At 38.8% G+C, this 21,901-nt stretch overlaps 1 protein-coding gene across 5 annotated transcripts in view; it reads left to right on the forward strand.

Moving 5' to 3' along the window:
- The window catches only part of dgkh (diacylglycerol kinase, eta), a 103,173-nt gene extending 81,733 nt beyond the window's left edge, over positions 1-21,440 (forward strand). For 2 of the 5 annotated variants that reach the window (XM_084724364.1, XM_084724362.1), the window contains 10 exons: positions 590-697; positions 3,224-3,337; positions 3,433-3,567; positions 3,730-3,890; positions 5,369-5,474; positions 5,901-5,993; positions 7,608-7,727; positions 7,950-8,055; positions 13,446-13,576; positions 20,208-21,440. In XM_084724364.1, the coding sequence (XP_084580490.1) occupies positions 590-697; positions 3,224-3,337; positions 3,433-3,567; positions 3,730-3,890; positions 5,369-5,474; positions 5,901-5,993; positions 7,608-7,727; positions 7,950-8,055; positions 13,446-13,576; positions 20,208-20,294 (1,161 nt within the window). In that variant the 3' untranslated portion in view covers positions 20,295-21,440. Of the gene's footprint in view, positions 1-589; positions 698-3,223; positions 3,338-3,432; positions 3,568-3,729; positions 3,891-5,368; positions 5,475-5,900; positions 5,994-7,607; positions 7,728-7,927; positions 8,056-13,445; positions 13,577-20,207 lie in introns of all 5 variants that reach the window. The other 3 variants (XM_084724363.1, XM_084724366.1, XM_084724365.1) reach the window with 3 other exon arrangements.
- The last annotated feature ends 461 nt before the right edge of the window (positions 21,441-21,901 follow it).

Raw genomic sequence — 21,901 nt, forward strand, 5'->3', positions numbered from 1 at the left:
GATTAATTGAGAAAAGACATAATCAGATTAATTCATGATGAAAATAAACATTCAACACTTTCCCCTCCAAATAAAGAAGAGTTGAATCTCACTCTGCTGTATTTCTTCATATGGTCAAGATATCAGCAAAGATAACAAAACTGGGGATTTCTTCATCTTGTATCATGCCTAAGTTTAGTGGATCATAACACATCATGTGTGTAATTAATCCTTAGATGATCTGGATTTTCTGAATGTCAGACGTGATGGCCAAATATGGCCAAGCCTTGTTTTTAGCTTAGCAGTTGATCAGAGTTATGAAGACCGAGAAGCCAGTCATCATTGTAAAACATTATAAAAATAATAGTCAAACTTAAAAAAAAAAATCATTGTGAACCCTGCAACCATGAGAGGTCTATGAGTATACAGTCATAAATGTCCACAGAAAATATCAGACTGATGGGTCCAGTAGTGCTGCGGACAAATACACACACAGACTCAAACAACCAGACACATGATCTTCTCCAGGCTTACACCCAGTAAATAACAGACTGGATTTGTAGATACATATACCTTACTGAGCTCTGTTTCCTATTTGTCTTTCTCACAGTGTGATGGCCAGTACATCCCTCTGCCCAGCCTTCAGGGGATCGCAGTGTTAAACATTCCTAGTTATGCAGGCGGGACCAACTTCTGGGGCGGCACCAAGGAGGATGATGTGAGTACATTTACAGAACACGAGGTGTTCAGACTGAACTCTGTGTAATGTTCCATGCTGTTGGAAGTGCTCTTGGTAGATGACTCAGATGAAATTTGGAAAAGGAAAGGGGTGTTTTCCTCCTCAAGCCTCCTGCATCCAGGCTTCACCTCTCCCTTTCTGTCTCTCAGTCTTTCTCTCTGTGTTCTTTGACGTTAACTGTGGAAAGATCCTGGTTCAACATGACCCTGATGGCCTGGAGGTGCAGGGGGAGGGATGGATTCGTGCTTGTTTGTTTAAGGCTCGGAGCGCAAGGGCTGCTGAGGGATTAGAGTCAGTTTGCACACGCATGCACACACACACACACACACACCCCTTAGTGAGCCCCTGCAGAGGTTACCCTTGGACACACATATAGTATGTGCATTTGGTGTTATGTAACTGTTTTGCTGGAAAGGAGGAAACTGCAAGAGGGAGAGGACATTTAAGCTAAACTTAGCCACACACACACACACACACACACACTAGAGCTGCAGTTATTAGTCAGTTAATCAATTTGTTGTGAACTATTAGCCTAAATTAATTGCCAACTATTTTGTAATCGTTTAACCAATTTGAGCCATTTTTTTTTAAGAAAAAAGTCTAAATTCTGTGATTCCAGCTTCTCAACTCTAGAACAGCCAAGGCAGTCATTTGGACCGTTTTCAAATTTCTAATAAAAAATAAAGTTGTGGAGACCAGGGACAGTTGCAAGACTGTCTGTCAACACCCATAACTCACAGGATTTTTGTGTGAAAGCTCTCAAATTTTCTCTCAGACTATTGTTGGTTTTATTTTTGTACTCATTTACAGCCTTTTCCTGTAGGCTGTGAATATTTTGAGTGATGGTTTTAGGTGGAAATTTATTATTATTAATGTTAAAATAGCATAACTTTATAAAATATGTGTAACTGTTTCTCACTCTGAGATTAATCAGATCACTGATGGTTATTATTCCACAAGAAATACTGCTGTGATATATTTAATCATTATGCTTTACCACACGTGATGGCGGGCATATTAATAGATATATAAATAAACTTTACAGAACTTACATTTTGGTGTTATTTTTAACAAGATAAACTAGCAGAATAAATGCATTAATCTCTTCATCTGGTATTTATCATGAGAGATAACAGAGTTTGGAAGCCAAAGGTCAAAATGATGCTTATGGACGTTCCACTACTTATGGATTTCTGGCTCTTCTAATGTTAAACATGAATATTATTTGTTTAGCTTTCTATGACAGGAAATTGAATATCTTTGGACTGTGGACAAAACAAGACATTTGGGGATGTCACCGCAGACTTTAGGAAAAAAAACACTCAACATTTTTCACCATTTTATAGACAAAACAGCAAAACAAACAGCAAATTAAATGAGAAAATGATCGACAGATTAATCAATAATGAAAATAAATGAGCTACAGCTCTCACAATCACACACAGTCAAAGTTCTCTCTTTGTCTTCAATAGATGGACCTGTTTTGTGGTATGTTGACAAACTGCAGCTGCTCTGTAGTTTCACTCAAAAACAAAAAAGATTGACTTTATTTAAAATATTGTTGAAATACACATCATTGATACCAAAACCTGATGATAAAGGGGATACTCTTGTTTTTGTCACTGATGCTACCACCTCTACTTTAGCACTAAATGCAGTGCAGAACTTTTTTGCTGAATTTTTTGTTTTGGTTTCCATCTAGTGGCGTCAGCCCAACATGACAACCGATCCGATCATACTCTTTGATAATTTAATCTGAATGAAATGTTATCCATCCAGCAGTTATTCTGCTGAGCCTCCCTCTGTGTTCTCGGGCAGATGCTGACTCCACATTGTTTTGACCTTTTCACGGGCAGTTTGCTGGCAGAGATCAATAGCAGACTTGTCGGGAGCCTCTTCTCTCAGAAACATGTCTTTTCTGATTTAGGCTGCAGCTAAACTGAGCTGACAGGGCAAAATGTCTCCTTTAACCTCAGGCTTTTACAAACATAGAAGAAGGGTGGATATATTAGTTTACAAATCCTCCCTGTCACAATCACATTAAGGGAGAAGGCTGGTGATATTTTATATTTTTCTTCCTGTCAACAAATGCCACGGAAAGACCAAAACCAACAATGAACAACAGTTTATCCTGCTGTTTCCCGTGGAGCCTGGTGGTGCCATAACCACAGCTGAAAATACCTATTGTGATTTATCTAACCAACATTGTCACAGTGATTTAAATTGTATTTTTTTCCATTAAATACAGACCAATGTTTGTGGTCTACTTGGACTACATTAATATAATGGATAAAGTGCAAATTTACTTAGATTTCAATAGAAACTTTGACAGGGAAGAGAGGTTGAAACTGACATTGTTTTGTTTAGTGAAGTCGTCTGTTTAAAAAGAAACTTAAAATTAAACTTAGAATGAGAGAGAGAAAGATGTCTATTTATTAACTGTTAATGATTAATCAATTGATTTAATTGTTTTCAACTATCAGTTATTGTCATTGTGTTGTGCAGATCTTCTGTGCGCCGTCATTCGATGATAAGATCCTGGAGGTGGTGGCTGTGTTTGGGAGCATGCAGATGGCTGTGTCCAGAGTAATTAAACTACAACACCACCGCATAGCACAGGTGAGACACATAACACACTACAAATAATCTGAAAATAAAAGACTTATACATGGAAGAATATGTCCATTTAATCTGAGCCTCTCCTCTTGAATCAGTGTCGAACAGTGAAGATTACCATCCTGGGTGATGAGGGCGTTCCCATTCAGGTCGACGGCGAGGCTTGGATCCAGCCGCCTGGAGTCATCAAGATCCAGCACAAGAACAGAGCTCAGATGCTCACCAGAGACCGGGTGAGACAGGGGGAGCAGGAAAGTGTCTGGAAAGTTTGGGAGACAAAATTAATCTGAGTAAGGAGGCTGAGTTTTTGGGGGGAGAGTCATGCTGGTAGGTGGACAAAGTTTCACAAGAATTGCTTTACATGACACATATTTCTCCTTTGATTTTCCCTGCAGGCGTTTGAGAACACGCTGAAGTCATGGGAGGACAAGCTGAAGTATGATAAGCCTCCTCTGCGGCCTCACCTCTACCCGCAGCAGTCTGTGGATCTGGCTACAGAGGAGGAGGCCGCCCTGGTGCAGATGTGCGCCCGAGCTGCAGAGGAGCTCATTACAAGGTAAACATGGACTGCCATGAATATCAGGTCTCACTCTACACATCCACAGCCTTTACACAGAGACAAACCCTAGTTCCAAAAAAGTTGGAATGCTGTGTAAAATGTAAATTTAAAAAAAAGCAATGATTTGCAAATCCCTTGTAACCTATGTTTAATTGAATACAGTCCAAAGACAAGAGATTTAATGTTCAAACTGATAAAAGTTCTTGTTTTATCGTGAATATATACTCATTCTGAAATGTAGGGATGACTGTGATACAGCAGATTTTCTTTTAACAACACTCAGTCAGTGTATATGACTTAAGGTGCTCAACAGTCTGCGGTCTTTGTTGTCGTATTTTGTGTTTCATAAAGCACCACACATTTTCAGTGGGAGACAGGTCTGGACTGCAGGCAGGTCAGTTTAGTACCTGAACTCTTTCACAACGAAGCCACACTGTTGGAACATGTGTACAAACTGTGTACATTGTTTTGCTGAAATAAGCAGGGAAGTCTCTGAAAAAGACATCACACAACACATGTTGCTCCAAAACTTGTATGTACCTAGAAAAAATGAGCCAGCTTTCCCAGCAAGTGGTGGAGTAGTCTGTCTGTCTGGCTGGTCCAAGGCGCTCTTGCACAGAGAGGAAAAAAACATTAGGAAAGAAAGAGTAGACGCCGACACTTTTCAACCCAGGGGCCTTTGTTAGGGTGTCTGTAGGATTGTATGCAGATGTGCTATAGTCTGCAGCACTTCTGGACGTTGTTGATATATGTCTTTCTCTTTGCATGGTAGAGTCTTAACTTTCCATTTGTAGATGCAGAGACAAACTGTGTTTACTGACGATGGTCTTCTAAAGTGTTCCTGAGCCCATGTAGTATCCTTTATACAATGATGTGGGTTTTTAATGCAGTGCTGCCTGGGGGGTCAAAGGTCACAGACATTCAATGTTGGTTTTTAGCCTTGCCCCTTACAACCAGAGATTCTCTGAATCTTTTAATGATATTATGGATTGTAGATGGTAAAATACCTAAATTCCTGCAGTTCTCTGTTGAGAAATGTTGTTCTTAACCTGTTGGACTATTTGCCCATGCAGTTTTTCACAAAGTTTTGAGCCTCACCCCAGTCTTGCTTGTGAACGTCTGAGCTTGTTGAGGGTGATGCAATATGATACTGTCACCTATTTACCTGTGGCATGTTCCAAACAGGCATTTTTTGAGCATTTCATGACTTCACAGTCTTTTGTTGCCCATGTCACAACTTTTTAAAATATTTTACAGAATGAGTATATATTAAAAAAAGGGTTTATCAGTTTGATCATTAGATATTTTGTTTTTGTACTGTATTCAACTGAAAACAAGTCAAAAGGGTTTTTTAAATTATTACATTCTAATTTTATTTACACCTATCAACTTTTCTGGAATTTGGGTTTTGTGTGAAGAATTTTGTTTTTTTGTTGTGACTCGTGCCCACTGACATGTTCTCTGTCTGATCACAGGATATGTGAGGCCGCAAAGACGAATGGACTTTTAGAGCAGGAGCTGGCTCATGCTGTTAATGCTGCATCTCACGCCATCAACAAAACTCACCCCAAGTTCCCAGAGGTCAGCTATCAACACATATCACACAACATGCAGTGGTTTACCTATAGTGGTGCCATTCACGTAGCTGTATTAAAGAGGTTCAGACCAGCTTAAACTCATGTTTTTTTTACAGGTCTCCTAAACCTGACAGCTGTGTCCACAGAGGCTGCAGCTTTAGTTTAAACTCATGTTGTACCTGAACATTACTTACTTGCCTCTAGAGGTCACTGAATCTAAGCTTTAAAGGGACAGTTAATTCTGCAGTCTGTGTGTATGAAAACTGCTATGTAGATATTTCTTATCTATATATTTAATTTAATCCATCAGGTCATCCATCTATTTTAACCAGAACACATGATTTTTAAATATGTTGCTACATTAAACCCCTCAGGTTTGTTGTGTTTGACAGTCTGAGGTCCTACTGTATACCTGTTGTCCTGTTTCCAGAGTCTGACCAGAAACACAGCTATAGAGGTCGCCAGCACTGTCAAGGCTCTCTACAACGAGACAGAGTCTCTTCTGTTGGGCCGAGTCTCTCTGGTGAGTCATTATGGCTGTAATTGAGACTTGATTGTTATATTAACTTTTTCTTTTAAACAAACAACACAAAAATATGAACACAACTCTTGTTTTTGCTCCCATTTTCATTAGTTGAAATAAAAGATCTAAGACTTTTTCTCTGCACACAAAGGGTTTATATCTCTCAAACTTTATTCTCAAATTTGTTAGAACTCATGCTAGTGAGCACTTCTCTGCCAAGATAATCCATCCTACTGATAAGTGTGGCATATAGAGATGTTGATTGAACAGCAGGATTGTTGCACAAGTGTGTCTTTGGCTGGTCACAATAATCTAACACATAAAATGTGATGTTTAATCATGAAGAAAATGCGGTGACAATGGATGACATGTCTGGTGAGTATGCAGGAGAACTGTAAGAACTGGGAAGTTGTCAGCTTCCAGGTGTTGTGTACAGGTCCGTGCAACATGGGGTCATGTATTATCATACTGCCACATAAGACAATAGCAGCAGAAAGATCACACAAATGTGCCACAGAATTTCAGTATCTGTGCATTCAGATTGCCATCAATAAAATGCACCTCACCGCCACCACGGGGCGCTCTGCTCACAACGCTGATGTTAGCAAACAGCTCTCTCACACAGCGCCATACACAATAGCTGGATGTAGAGGTCCTAGGCTGGTGTGGTTTGTGGTTGTAAAGCCAGTTTGGATGTATTTAACCTGACACACTCGATGGTTTGTTACAAAGAACCATCTGGGAAGCTGTCCTTAGAAACTGTTTGGAAAAGGGCAGGAACTTTCAAAAGACACCCGGCAGGTGATTGGATGAACCATCTGTCTATCACATCTCACATGGGCTAACTTCAACCAATCAGATCAATCTCTTGTGGAAGCTGGTCAGGAAAAGAGCAAAAACATCTTTTCCATGGAGAAAACCTATCAGTGTCATGTTTTGCTCTTTTTTCAATAGAATGACATACTCTCTGGTTCTGATATAACTGATGCTATCACAGTATCTGTGCTAACCTCTTCAGGAGCTGCCATTGTTTGTTCGAGATGAGTTGCTTCCATGGACGCTTGTTGCTGTCATCATACCTAAAACCACACCCGTAGCTGCCAGTAGTCCCTCCTAGGATGCTGATTGGTTGCACCACTTTTGGTGCAGATACAAATAGATCACTTAAAGCCTGGCAAGATGGATTCCCGTGTGATTTTGTGATCTTGCAATTTATCGACTCTAGCTGCCTTGCAAGGCAAGCATGTACTGCCAAATTCTTGGAAAGAATATATAGACGGCTGATGTTAGAGAAATGAAGGTTCAGTTCACAAGCAGCAACTCTGGTGGACATTCCTGCAGTGAGCATGGCAACTGCACATTTTAGAGTGGTAAATTTAAAAGACCTAAGCATTTGTGTGCATAGAAGAAGTCTTTTATGTCACCTCATGAAAAATGACAGAAAAAGCAGAAGTCTTATAGTGTTATATTTTTGTTCTGTACATTTATACTCTATATTATTCATATTTAAACTATACTATGGTGTGTGATTATAAGTTGTGGTCTTATTTTTTGTAGTTCTCTTTCCAGTTTGCTGCATGTTGTTGATCTGGCCTTGTGTTTTCCTCCCCGCAGCAATTGGACCCACCAGAGGAGGAGCAGCTGTCCAGTGCTCTGCAGAGTGTGGAGTTGGAACTGGGCAAACTGGGAGAGATCCCCTGGCTCTATCATATCCTGCAGCCTAATGATGAAGAGGTAAGCAGCAAACACTGACACACACATGAACATGTGCACACACATTATGAGTAATATTTCTATGAAACAGACAACATTAGCATCATTCTGTCATCCTGCCCATCATAACTAAGAGCCGTCTGCACACACATGGTGTATGTGTTTAGTGTAACATGGCTTCAGGTAACGGGAGAGCTGAGTAGCTAAATGAAATGCTATAGGTTGACTGTGCTTATGTACCAGGACCCCTCTCTGGGTTACGGCAAGAGGAACAGTCGCAGCAGCATGTTCCGCATAGTGCCCAAGTTCAAGAAGGAGAAGGCCGCCAAGAAGACGAGCCCTCAGTCAGGTAGGGTGGTGTCCACTGTTCCCTCCACAGACTCAACAGACAGACAGCCTGCTTAAACCTGCACTCCCTGGATGGGGAGTCTGTCCCATCTGCCACAGGGATTTAAAGGGATAGTTCAGTTCTTTTTAAGTGGAGTTGCATAAGGTGCTTATGCATAGTCAGTGCATTACCTTCAGTAGATGGTGGAGAGTGCAGAGAGAAGTCCCAATACAGGAGCTCAGCACCATAGTGTTACAGACAGGGTCAGCAGAAAAACATTTTTTAGCTACATAACTAAAGGCCTACCTAAAAAAATCAATATCCATTCAACTGGATGCTAACATTAGAAATTTGTCACCACTTTACTTTGCCACCAGACAGCCTTTTATTTTGGCTCTACATTTGTTCAAATAGTCCATCCATATACTGGAAAAAGTTGGAGTAGTTGTCATGTTTAAAGTAGAGTTTATATGAGTGGCCATATTTTTCCGAATCAAATGGTTTTAACAGCAGAGCATATCTAAGTCTTGTTACATTCATAGACTATGACAAAGAGGACTCCACATAACTCCACAATATTTGATACAAAACTGATCACAGGATGTTTTGTTCAACAGAAGATGAAGATTCTTAGCCTGGCAAGTTGGATCATCATGGAACTGTAAATTATTAACAAAATAGTATCTAAAACTATGAAGTAAATCAACATTCTTATATCTCACTTGAAAGACAAATGTGCAAATCATAAACTGCAATTTAAAACTGAGAGGTGCTCTTGATACAACAGCTTTGGAAAAAGTTGCTAATCTCATGATCTGTTTCTGCAGCCACAGTATTTTGTACAAATAAACTGGAAACATACTTGAACAGACAGTATTACAGTTTGTTAACCCTTTAGACTCATGTTGCTGCAGGATGAGAGAATCCTCACTTAAAAATGCAGCTATGCTAAGAACAGACAACAGTCTTGTGGCAGTAGATAGTTTTTTGGCAACTTATGTGAGAATAATGTCTGACTTTATATGTGGAAAAGTTAAGTAGATTGCTGTTTACTGACAGCGGAAAAACATCACAGATCTCAATGGTATGATGTGTATCATTGATTCTGGTTATTGATCTCAATGGTAAGTATGTACAATACAAATATCAGGACTTTTTTCCCACGTTTTAATGAACTGGGAATGCTTTTAAAATGCCGGGCACTCCAAGGTGTTATAATGAAATATAGAACAGGCGTTCTGGGACGCTATGGGGTCTGGAGGGTTAAATAAGGATGGATTAAAGGGATATTGTACAGTTAGCAGGTCCTTGTGAAAAAAATTCCAACAGGATGATGCAGGACCCCGACGCGAAGTGGACATGGTTACTTACCAAAAAATAAATAAATGATTTTATGGCATTATTTCACAATAATGATCTGCTCACTGTACATTATCCTGCTGGTTACACAGAAGAAAAATCGATAATTTGACACAAAATAGTAACTTAATTTTAGTGATTTAACAATGATTTTATTGTTCCCCCAGAGTATATGATCAGAACTGTATCCATAGCAGCGGTGTGTTCATCATAGCATAGAATGCTCTAATTGACCAATCAGAATTGAGTATTTAACAACGGCATGTAAAAAGTGCAATATAATGTAAGGAAACGTACTATGTACAAAACCCTTTATTTTAAATATAGCACACCCTGTCCACAGCAGTAAATAATGTTTCTGTACCTGTACTCTGCCATCTACAGCAGGTAGTACACTGACTATCGATAAGTTCCTCGTACGACCCCACTTCAAAAAACCCGAAACATCCCCTTTAAGTTCAAATAGCGTAGATGTGGTTTTGTTTCCCCAGCAGCTGCAGAAATTGTTGCACACACACTCACATGACAAACATATATAGAACAATGAACTCCCCTTTGTTCATTCACTGATACTGATACTGTGTAACCACCTACTGTGCTTCAGCTTTACACACACACACACACACACACACACACACACACACACACACACACACACACACACACACACACAGGTACACACAACATAAACAAACTTGGTTCTGGTTCTTATGCCAGTCGTCATGGTTGCCCTTCACTACCATCATGCATAAAGGTATTACTGCACTGTAATACCCCGGTAGAAACACAAAGTCTGTGTGTGTTTGAGGTCTTATATCCCACAGTGTGACCTTAACCATCAACTTGCACCCCATCCCCTCCATCCATGCTCTCATCCAGCTGTCAACATGGCTTCAGAAGGCGCAAAGGCAGGAGAAGAACAAGGCTGCACCAAGGGAAAGCCTGCAGGGATCCAATATTTCATTTGAACACAAGCCAGCCATGAATCAAATTCTTGTTGCATATTGAGCACGAAAAAAATCAAGTAAAAAGTCAGTAAGAGTCCACTCTGACAAGCTGCATACTGAGTGGGTATGTTTCTTTTATACATAATAGGAATAAGTGCAGGTTCAACCATCAGATCAGGTGTAAGAGTGTAAGCCCTTCCTCTCATCGCGGGCTGGTTACTGATAATATGGGCTGTATTTCCTGCACAGGCTTCCGCCTCCCTTTACCTCCTGCTTTTTCTGTGTGTTCTGATTGGTCGATGATATGCATGCACCCCCCCCAGCATTCCTGGAAAGGCATCGGCCACTGCCTTGTTCTAACCACCCTTTGGCCTTTGTCAAACTCCGCCCTCCTCTGCCAGCTGCCGCCACTGCTCTCCCTTCCTTTCTGATGCTCTGCCTCCATTTTTTTCTCCTTCTTTTCCTTAATGGTTTATCACAATTTGTGCCCATTTGTGAGGTTGTGTGTGTGATGACATGCTCACATATCAAGTACACTCACTTTTAAGCACACATGAACAATCTAATGTAATCCAATACAAGAGCTCAGCCACTGTTTGTACATTTAAGATAATAATATTAAGTTTTGACACTGTCAGATGGGTATTTATTTAGCAAAATGCTAATTATTGAGGTTGTAATTTGCAGTTGAGTTGAACTGGACTGCAGTGTATTGTGAGGTGTTTCTACTGTTTGGTCCACTCCATGTACAAAAGTAAAAAAATGTAGTAGTACCAAATTACAAGCTACATCACAACAAAGAGTACTTAAACTACACCTGAACTTCTCTCAAACTGGAACAGGAAATTATCACTATCTGAGTAAAGTGTACTTGTGTTTGATTGAGGAACTGAGGCGGGCCAATCCTCACTTAGGCAGCCCAAGGATGTGTTTTGAGCAGAGCACAGGGAGCAACTGACCTTTCCTAAGTCCCGTCCCTTGTCGCTCTGTGCTCCAGTAAAGGAATAGTTCACCCAAAAATGAAAATTCAATCGTTATCTACTCACCCTCATGCTGACTGAAGGTCAGGTTTACTTATTTAGTCCACAAAAGACTTCTGGAATTTCACAGGAAAACAGTGTTGCAGAATCTCCCAAACCATAGAAGTGAATGGTGACCAGTTTTCAGACAGAAAAAACCCCCAAAAACCATTAACTGCCTCCATACTGCTCATCTGTTGTAATCCAAGTCCTCTAAAGCCCCGACATGCCAAGTTGACTTGAAAGGCATAATTTATACCATGTTTTTAGCCTAATTCTTCACTGATCTTTAGCTTGGAGCCATGTTCACATGCATGTGCACATTGCTGAACTGGGTGTGTGGAAAACCAAGTTTTAGTAGTTATGTATAAAACCTTACTTTGACTTGGAAATGATCTTATCTCCAAGCAAAGTCTCGACTTGACATTCTTGTTGGCTATATTCGGGTACTGCAGTTTGGGAAGAAATGTGCCCAAGCATGTAGTGACATTTGCACCAGCTTTGCGAACAATTTCATAGGAATGATCAGCTAAAGGTGTCACAAATTAATAGCGACACACTCCCAAGCTTTGTGTTTTACTTTATTTGCAAATAATAACAATAATATGTGTTGTCTGGCACAACCGTCATTGTGATCTAGTCCTCCAAACAGGTCACGATTCTCTTTTGGTCCATGACTATTCACCATTGAAAAAAGCTGAGAAAACTGATCATTTCAAGGCACCTGTCTCCACTAAATGTTTGAGTTTTAAGTCAAACTGTCAAAGTCAAAGTTTTCTAAATACGCTCAAAAACTTCCAACCAATAATCTTTTATTGCTTTAATAATTCACTTTTCTTCTTTAGATAAAGTCGGATCTTTGAGTTTTGAGAAAAGCAAAAAAATTCTGTATTTCAAAAACTGTTCTCCCTGTTTATCATGGTTTTGGTGCTTGAAAAGTAAATATTTGCAATTGAAACTATCAAATTATTAACCATTAGTCACTTTCACTTTAATGAGTTTACTCATCAATTTTTAAAATACAAAATGTTTTGTTTTCAAAATTCAAAACTTAATGTTTACCTAAGAAGAAAAATAAAATTATATCAACAAAATAAACTTTTTTTTTTAAATCCAAGAGTTTGAGTTAAACACAAAACTCAAAAAATTAGTAGAGATAGTTGCCTTGAAATAATGAGTTTTCTCTCTTTTTTGTGTTCCTGACAAAATTTCAATTTGTGCTGCGTTATATAAAGGGACAGTGCTGGTTTTAAGGCAGGTTCTGTCAATAAGTATAAGTATAGTAAAGCTGAGATTTATAGGTCACAGGTGATTATGTTACAGATTTTCTTCTTAGAACCTGCTTTAGAAACCCAGAGGACAGTTTTATTTCTCACAATCGTCTATTCTTTGTCTTAGAATAAATGAGATTCTTATTTTGAGTTTAGTGAGGTTGTATCTGTTCCTCCTAGACCTAGATCTAGACCTAAATTTAAGATCAGTGAATTGAGACAGAAAAGAACATTTTAAGATGCTCAGTTAGGCTCAAATTAGTCTCAGCTAGATGAGACAAAGACTGTTTCTCAGGAGCCGAAATTAAAAAGTATGGGAAAATGGTCAAAGTCTCATATTGGTCTTAATTTGAGCTCATTTATGTCCAGGAGACACAGGCAAGACAAGATCTTATTTTGAACAGTTCCTTTCCTCTTGGAGGGTCTTTTATGTTTTTATGACTCTTAAGATTAAGTTCAAACACAAACCTAAGATTTTTTTCATAAATGAGGCTCCAGTATAACTCCACCACTAACAACGACTTCAGTAATGAACATATAGTTGAGTTTACACCCGTCTGAAACCAAGCTGGCCATTATAAGCTTTGTAAAGTTAGAATATGTAGCTGTACTGAATGCATTAAAATGTTCAGGTGTGCCTAATAAAGTGAGCTGGGAGTGTATGTGCTGTGAGACGAGAACACAAATGGTGTTGAGTGAGGTGTGAAAGCAACAGTTTTTGGTGTGTGTGCATACCTGTGAGGCGCCCTGAGCCTCTCTCTGCTCTGCTCTGTGTGTGTGTGTGCGTGTTTGTGCGTGTGTGTGTGTGTGTGCAGTGGAGAGATGGGGCACAGAGGAGGTGGGCATCTGGCTGGAACAGCTGAGCCTGGGGGAGTACAGGGACACCTTCATCCGACACGACATCCGAGGCTCGGAGCTGCTGCACCTGGAGAGGAGGGACCTGAAGGTACACACACACGCACACACACACCGCACACACATACCTCAGTCCCGCAGTGAATCTGTGTGAACCCACAATCAACTCTTTCTCTGTCTCCTCCTGGTCTACTGTATCTCTGATGCTCTTTAACCTGTCAGATGTCTCCCCGCCTCTCGTGCTGCACTGCATCGCTCTGCTTGGCTTCTACTGTCTGATGGTTGCTTGGTGAAAGAGACTCGCTGTAACCCACTAACACTGTGTATCTGCTGGAGAGGGGAAGCCTACAGGGCAGGAAGGGCCACAATAAACTGAGCTGGGCCGATTGTAGAGGGCCAAAAGTGCCAAAGGTCAGGTAGTGAGTTAGGTTGTGATATTTAAACCAGCTCAGCTCAGACTGTGTGAATCTGTTCAGAAAGACACAATCCTGTGGAGTTTACAGGAGACTGAAATTACATGGTGTCAGATGTAACACACACACTGTAAATAAAATAGCTGAGACAACTTAAAATTTCAAGGCAACGCCCTGCAGTAGCAAAAATCTTTTGCAGTTTTGAGCCCAGTTCAAACTCTCAAGTCTTGAAATAAACTTTAAAAAGTTTTACTAAAATTTACTTTTCTTTTGTAGATAAACTTGAATCTTTGAGTTTTATAAATTAAAAAAACAAAAATCAAAAATTGGGCACAGTGAGCTGTGAACCTGATTTTAGTGCCTGAAAAATCTAATACTTTTAATTAAAAATATTAAAATTTTACTTTCACTCCAATGAACTTACTCAGATTTTTTTTTAAAATACAGTGTTTTGAGTTTCTAAAATTCAAAGCCTTATGTTTATCAAAAGAGGAAAAGTAAATTATCTCAACCATAGATCAGTAGTTGGTAAAACTTTTACAAAACTTGAGAATTTGAGTTGGGTTCAAAACTCAAAAAACTGTTGCTGTCCATTGCCTTGAAATTTGGGGTTTTCTCAACTTCTTTGTTTTTGCAGTGCTTTCACATTCACATGTTCATGTGTTTTATTAGTTTTATTATTCTGATCCAGGGGACGTTTGCTCCTCCCTTCCTCTTACAGGTGCTGGAAATCCTTGAAAACACTTGAGTTTTATAGTATTTTCAAGATTTGAAAAGTGCTTGGAAGTACTTAAAACTGCTTGAAATTGCAGTTGTGTTACACTAATAATAAATCACTCTCTGGTTGAATAGTTCAGTTTGTAGATGCAGAACAACAGGTGACATGCTGGGGGTTGCTGTTTCTCTCATTCAAGCATTGGTTTGAAAACAAAAAAAAAGGTTAATTTGTTTATAGAACAATAAGATCGATTTAATGTGAATGTGAAAAAATAAAATAGGGTCTAATTTTTAACACATACTTAAAGCATATATAAATATGTCATTGACTACTTTTGTAAGGTGTTGAAAAAACAAAACAAACTCACAAAGTGTCAAGAAATTAAACATTCTTAAAACTATTTTCCTTGTTAAACAGAAGGATACAACCGTACACCCTTTGAATCCAAGTTTCTGTCTTTGACTAAACTAAAACGAGCTTAATTCCCTTTTTAACTCATCAAAAAGCACACTTCATTCAAACTTGACAGAAAAACAATATAGAACTCACCAAAATCATCTTTGTTAGTCTTTCCACTGTTCCAGCAATCACCAGTTCTGTTTTAAACCCAGTCAGTGAAGATACATAATTAGAAAGACTACACACACAGAAAATAAAAGTCATAAAAGTGATGTCATGACTTTCACCCTCCAAAAGCTAATGTTAGCTGCTGAAGCTACGATGCCTGTGTGCTTTTGTACCAGGATGTGGTCACACAACAGCAGATCTTACCCATTCTTTCTCTTCACAACTGATAAAAGCACCAGCAGTGACTGATAAAAAAAACTTCAGGTAAGAAAAGGTAACATTACAAGAGGCAAAGAGATTGGAGATGACATAAGAGATGTAGTTCACTGAGCAGCTTCATACAAATCTAAACTAAACTACAACAAACCTACAATAAACTAAGACTTTCTTAACTTGCAAAATTATGTTTTAAATTGACAAATTATATGAGTAATTTGTGGCACAGCTCAAAAGGAATCAAAACTAATTTATCTCTTACTGTAGTCTACTGTTCATATTGTTTGTGAACTTGAGTCCCATGGAGAACACCAGAAGGGACATGCCTCTTTATAGGACACACGGTGCAGAAGCACATGCAGAAGCTCAGGCACTTCAGTTGGGTTCATACGCTGCTGAGCAGCACTCAAGGCCTCCAACGCTGTATCCAGTTCTCTATAATATATCCATAGAAGTGTGCCACTGAATGTTCCACGGATGGATGCATTCCGTTAAATTAGATAAATAAGACAAACATTGCATCAATGGATCTAGCCCATCACAACAGCCAATTTATGTGTCCAGCTATCTTCAGTCGTGTCTATCAAGTAAATTGAACACTACATACAGCAGCAACACACACATACCAGCACAGAGCAGAACAGGCTTCTGCATAACAATAAAGCTAATGCTAGCTGAGCTAATGTTAGCACTACAGTATTGACTTCATCAAAAAGCAACAAGAACAACAGTTAGCAGTGTCTGACCTACTGCTGTCATTATTTAGTCACACAGTTTATCTTGACTGTACCTCAGTATTATAAAAGTCCTCACACATCATCCCCGCCTCTGGGAGTCACAATAGCTGCACAACACACTAACACACAATTCAACAGGTTACTGTACAAAATGAGCAATAAAACAACATAAACCAGGAGCAGCTCAGTCTGAAAGGACGTGGCTTGTGGACTGGAGGGTGGCTGGTTGAAGTCCAGTGGAGTGTGGACTGGTAGCTGGAGACACTGTTGAGGTGCCCGTGAGCTCAGCACCGAACCTCCAACCTCCTGCTTGGAGCGCCTGATTCTGGGTAGCTTCTTAGTTTGAAGAAGGGCCATAAACACACACTTGAATTGCTTGTGAATTTTTTGAAGCATTGATTTATTTATTTAACATAGCAGTTGGTGTGCTTGTTTGCCATCAGCTGTGGGTGGCTTGTCAATAGCGTGGTATTTCATAAAGCATTCATATAACCCAGCTGTCAGGCAGTGTGAAAGCACCCGAAATGGATCACAAAACAGTAAAGTCAGTTGTGTCTGAGTACAGTAAACTAAAACTAAACTAAAAAAACAATCAATGAAAACACAATAATTACAAGTAACAGAAGTTCAAGCTTGACAGAGCTGGGATTTGCAGTACTGATACCAATATAAATATTTCAGTAACACATAAATGCATAATATAAACAAACATATTTTGATGACTATATTTTAAATGTGGTTATTATCCCCCATAGTGCCTGGCGGAGATCATTTGGTCACATGTGTAAGTATGTGTGACACACACATCTGTCTATCTTTCACAGGCTACAGGCTTAGTTTTTTTTCCAACATTTTGTTGGGGCTTTTCAATGAAATCTTATCATTCTGCCCTGATAAATAAAGACGAGATGAAACAGTTGGCTGTGTTCGAGCAGACAACCTAATTAGATCACAGAAATTAACCATCTCAAAGCACAAATAAATCTGGCAAACTTAAAAAGCTGAATGAAACGATAAGCTGCTGCTGCAGAAAATAAACTCTAAAATACACTCCCCTTATTTTCAAAATATATGGTGTATTGTTCCCAATGAGGATGGAGCGCCTTGTGGATTAAAGATATGCTGAAAAAACACAAACGACACCTGAAAACATACCGTCCCGCAGTGTTGGTCAGGTTAAATATCAGTTGCATAACTATTTAGTTTAGAACTAAAAGTATATTATAGTGTAGCTGAAGTTCTGTGTGGATTCAGGGCGCACTGCCTGCTCTGTTAACATATTGTTAAATTAAACAGAGCTGAGCCCACAGAATACATCCTGGCTAAAAATAAAACAAAGACATAAGAAACTGTGACTAAAACTCACTTAAATTTTAAGTAAGTGGGTAAAACTAAATTAAAAATCTTTCCCAAAATTAACACTGCGAGTATAAATAGTATAAATTATTTAGAATTTCAACTTTTGAGAGTTTCTCCAAAAACGTAGAGTTTTTTATGTATCATATTGTTGCCACCTGGTTGCTTGTAATTTTAAAAATGTTCTAAATGTTTAAACAGAGAAGTTTGGACTTATCTTGCCCTTTATTATTTTCTTTCTTTTCTTTAAGTTTATACACTCAGATGAACCCTGGATGTTCAGTTACAGTACCATTACATTAATATATGCATCTTAAAGAGGACAGGGACTATACTGACTATATTTAAAAAATACCATAAATTTAATTAAGAATAGTTAGACTGTCCTATACAAAAAAACTTATTCAAAACTTTGCAAAACTCTGCTGGTCACATTTGACAGTTGTGACATTGCAGTAGGTGCTTCATCATCTGTTGCCTGGTGGGGGTCTACACTCTACTGAGTGACCTCTTCTCATTTAAGAACTGTGACCGATACTGAGCAGAATATTTTACAGTTGAACAATAAACTCGTCAGCGCTCTCTGCTGGACAAACCTTAACTGAAACATATATCTGGATTTCCTCTCTTGCTATTTCTTGGTAAAACAAAATAATATATTCCTTACATACATCGGTGCGCAGCAACACAATGCCAGACTGTGATGACAACCTGTACATACACACACACACACAAAAACACACACACACATTATATCTGTGTTTTTTCTATATCTGTGCCCCTCATTCCATCGTCTTATCAGTCAGTCATCTCATTTGTCCAGTTTGCTGTGTTTTGCTGGTCCTGTTTTATCATAAAGGATAAAAGTGCAACTGAAATAATTAGTTGATTAATCAATTAGACAATCAAGTCAAAATCCAATACAGTTTTGATGACTGATTATTTTTATCATTTCATAAAGTCACTTTTTAAGCAAAAAAAAAAAAATCACTGCTTCCAGCTTCTGTAATGTGAATATATACAGTTTATAGACTAAAACAGTGTTTCCCAACCCTGGTCCTCAGAGCTCACTGTCCTGCATGTTTTAGATGTTTCTCTGCTCAAACACACCTGATTCAAATGATCAGCTCATCATCAAGCCTCTGCAGAAGCCTGACAACAACCTGATCATTTGAATCAGGTGTGTTGGAGCAGAGAAACATCTAAAACATGCAGGACAGTGAGCTCTGAGGACCAGGGTTGGGAAACACTGGACTAAACTATCAGTCGAGAAAATAATCAGCATATTAATAGTGAAAATAACTTTAAATTGCAGCCCTTTATTAAAGATAATCCTAAAATTGACCTCTGTGAGATGTCTAAATCAATCTTGTAGTAACAACAGGTTTATTCCATGTCTGCATTTATAACAAAGGAGAGGGGAGCAGGATGGTCATCTGTTGTGGACAAACAGTGCATTCTCCGTCATGTTAATCTTAGCGAGATTTTTACTGGCAACTAAAAAATGTTTATCATAAATTTACCATTCAGATATCATAGAAATCATAACTGCAAGGTTACAATGAAAAACAGATATATTTTTAATTAAATGCTTCCCAATAATTTCATATATTTTATTATTTTATTTTTTTAACGATGAGCTAAGTGAATGTGTAACAACTTGTAGGTTTTTATTCATTTTTTAAATGTTTTCTTTGATTATTTATTTATTTATTCATTTATTTCTTTTAAATATTTTTTTACCACTTATTTTATTTTATTTTATTTTATCTTTACATTTTTTCCCCCTCCTAATATAAATTTGGACAAACATGTTATTCAGATGATTTGATGGCGATAACTTCTGTTCTGGTGGTTTCTCGCCAGCTATTTTGATAAGTGATCAGTTTTTTAAAGAAAGAAATGTCCAAATTCTCTGATTTCAGCTTCTTAAATGTTAATATTTTCTGGTTTCTCTCCTCCTCTCTGAGAGTAAACTGAATATTTTTGAGTTGGGGACAAAACAAGACATTTGAGGACGTCATCTTGTACTTTAGAAAACACTGAATGACATGTTTTACAATTTTATGGAGCAAACAACTAACTGAATAGTTGAGAAATTGATCAACAGATTGACTGATAATGAAAATAATCGTTACAGAAATGTCTAGCACAAACTACGTCCCTGTGCTCCACTTTTCAACCTATTTTTCAACTGACAAGATTGTGACAGGATTAAATAATCAATCAATTAAGAAAATAATCAACAGATAGATCAACAATGAAAATAATAGTTAGTTGCTGCCCTAAACAATTTATGATATTCCAGTACTGACAGGCTCCAGGGTGAACACATGAAAATAATATTTATACTGCGTGGTTTTTGCTCCAGACTGTATGGCATTTGTATAAAGCAGGCATGTCTGTAAGGTGGAGACTCTTGTGTACCATAGAACCTATTTTCATTCAGATATCTTGAGGTGTGAGGTCAAGGGAACTTTTTGTAAATTACCATATCAGTTTTTTCCTTGCCAAAGTTTAGCTTTAGTTTCGTGTAATAGTAAAGTCTTTAAAACTAAGTCTCCTACAGCCTCTGAAAGACAGTAAAGTCAGACGTGGATGTGGACGTCCCTGCAGAGTTGAAGACATTAAATGCATCACCCTGAAGGCCAGTGTTTGGTTGCAACAGACCTTTCTTTGTGTTCTGAATGTGTCGGTTCTCTGGTTTCTCCTCAGGATCTGGGGATATCGAAAGTGGGTCATATGAAGAGAATTCTCCAGGGAACTAAGGACCTGGCCAAGGCCTCCATGGTTGACCTCTAACCCAGAAGCAGACACTTACCTGAGAGGGGAACCAAACGTTCCCCTAACATCAGTGGAACAGTGTGGGAGCACCGTAGGCAGAGAAGGAGAAGATAGGTATCCAAGGAGAGCTGGATTTGATCCCTCTGCTTAGAATGCCTTTGTGATGTTGTTAACAAAGATACATTTGTGTGTTTGTTTGTGCTTTGGTGCCAAAATGACAGTCAAGAAAGCTGATGGAAGTGCAAAAGGAAGTCATGGATCTTCACAATAAAAGCCATTTCTAAGTTAATATCCATTCATAGCACACAATCAGGTATGCAACTAACCACACTGTTGACAGTTGACTTGTCTGAGTTAACAAATTAGTAGCAAAACCAGGACTTCCATGAGTGTGAGGCTGAGTTTCAGTTCAGTTGGCTACTGTGTAGAAGTGTGATGTTTGCTGGATCTCTGCTCACGTCACCGAGCTGCAGATGCATTAAAGCGAGCTGTGCACTGCTGCTCAGTGGAGACAGAGAGGATACACTCCACATCACAGTCTAGGTGGGAATCTGGAAGGTGTGGTGTCTGAAAACAGTGGGATGCTGTCGCATGCTATGCTTGCTCAACTTTAGATATGTTTAATTGCATGATTAGTGTCTTGATTTTTTTGTGTGCAAAATAACACTTGAACAAGTTTTACATGACTTAAGTATTACGATGCCATTTGTTACTACTGAAAGCATCCTTTTTTGGTCTAAATCCAACTTTTTTTCTAGCTTTAATTTATTTTGTTTGCATGATAATGATGTGTCAAAGATTTGTGTCAAGTGCCATATTTTCAGTCATTTAAAAAAAAATGTAAAATGTGCTTTATTGGTAGACATCATAAGAAGAAGTTTTTAAAGAAGCTGTTGATGAGGTATGAATATGTGGAGTTAATATTTGTAAGTTGACACGTTCTCTGTGGATGTGAAAATCAGTACCAAAGTGAATGTCTAAGAAAACATGATCATTTGATGACTTTGTTCAGGTTGCACCTCTTAATTTCATAGGCCAGTAGGTCTTAGGTCTTAAATTAATTTAAAGGGATAGTTCGGATTTTTTGAAGTTGTGTTGTCGGAGGTACTTCTCCATAGTTAGTGCATTACCTACAGTGGGCGGTCAGTGCACCCCCGGTTTGGAGAAACCTGGTGGTTTGTTCCACAGAACCTTTTTGGAAAAGGGCGAGCACTTTGAAAAAAAACTTGGATCTGTCTATTATGTCTCATGCTGGCTAACTTCAACCACTTGCTCGTCTTTCAATGAAGAAATACTTTCCAGTTCTGGTGTAACTGATGCTACCACTAACCTCGGCAGGAGCTGCCATTGTTTGTTCGAGATGAGTGGCTTCCATGGACGCTTCTTGCGTTCATCATGACTAAAACCACACCCGTAGCTGCCAGGGGTCCCTCCTAGGATGCTGATTGGCTGCACCACTTTTGGTGCGGGCACAAATAGATAACTTGAAGCCTGGCAAGATGGTCTCTCACATGATCTTGAGCATTCAGCTGCCTCGCATCGTAAGGAATACTGGTGGAAGAAGCTAAGCATTGTACTGCTGTGGACAGGGTCAGTAGCAAAACATTTTGCCACCTAAAACATCT

This window comes from Lutjanus erythropterus, chromosome 8 (assembly GCF_056507025.1).
Source record: "Lutjanus erythropterus isolate fLutEry1 chromosome 8, fLutEry1.hap2, whole genome shotgun sequence".
NCBI lineage: Eukaryota > Metazoa > Chordata > Actinopteri > Lutjaniformes > Lutjanidae > Lutjanus > Lutjanus erythropterus.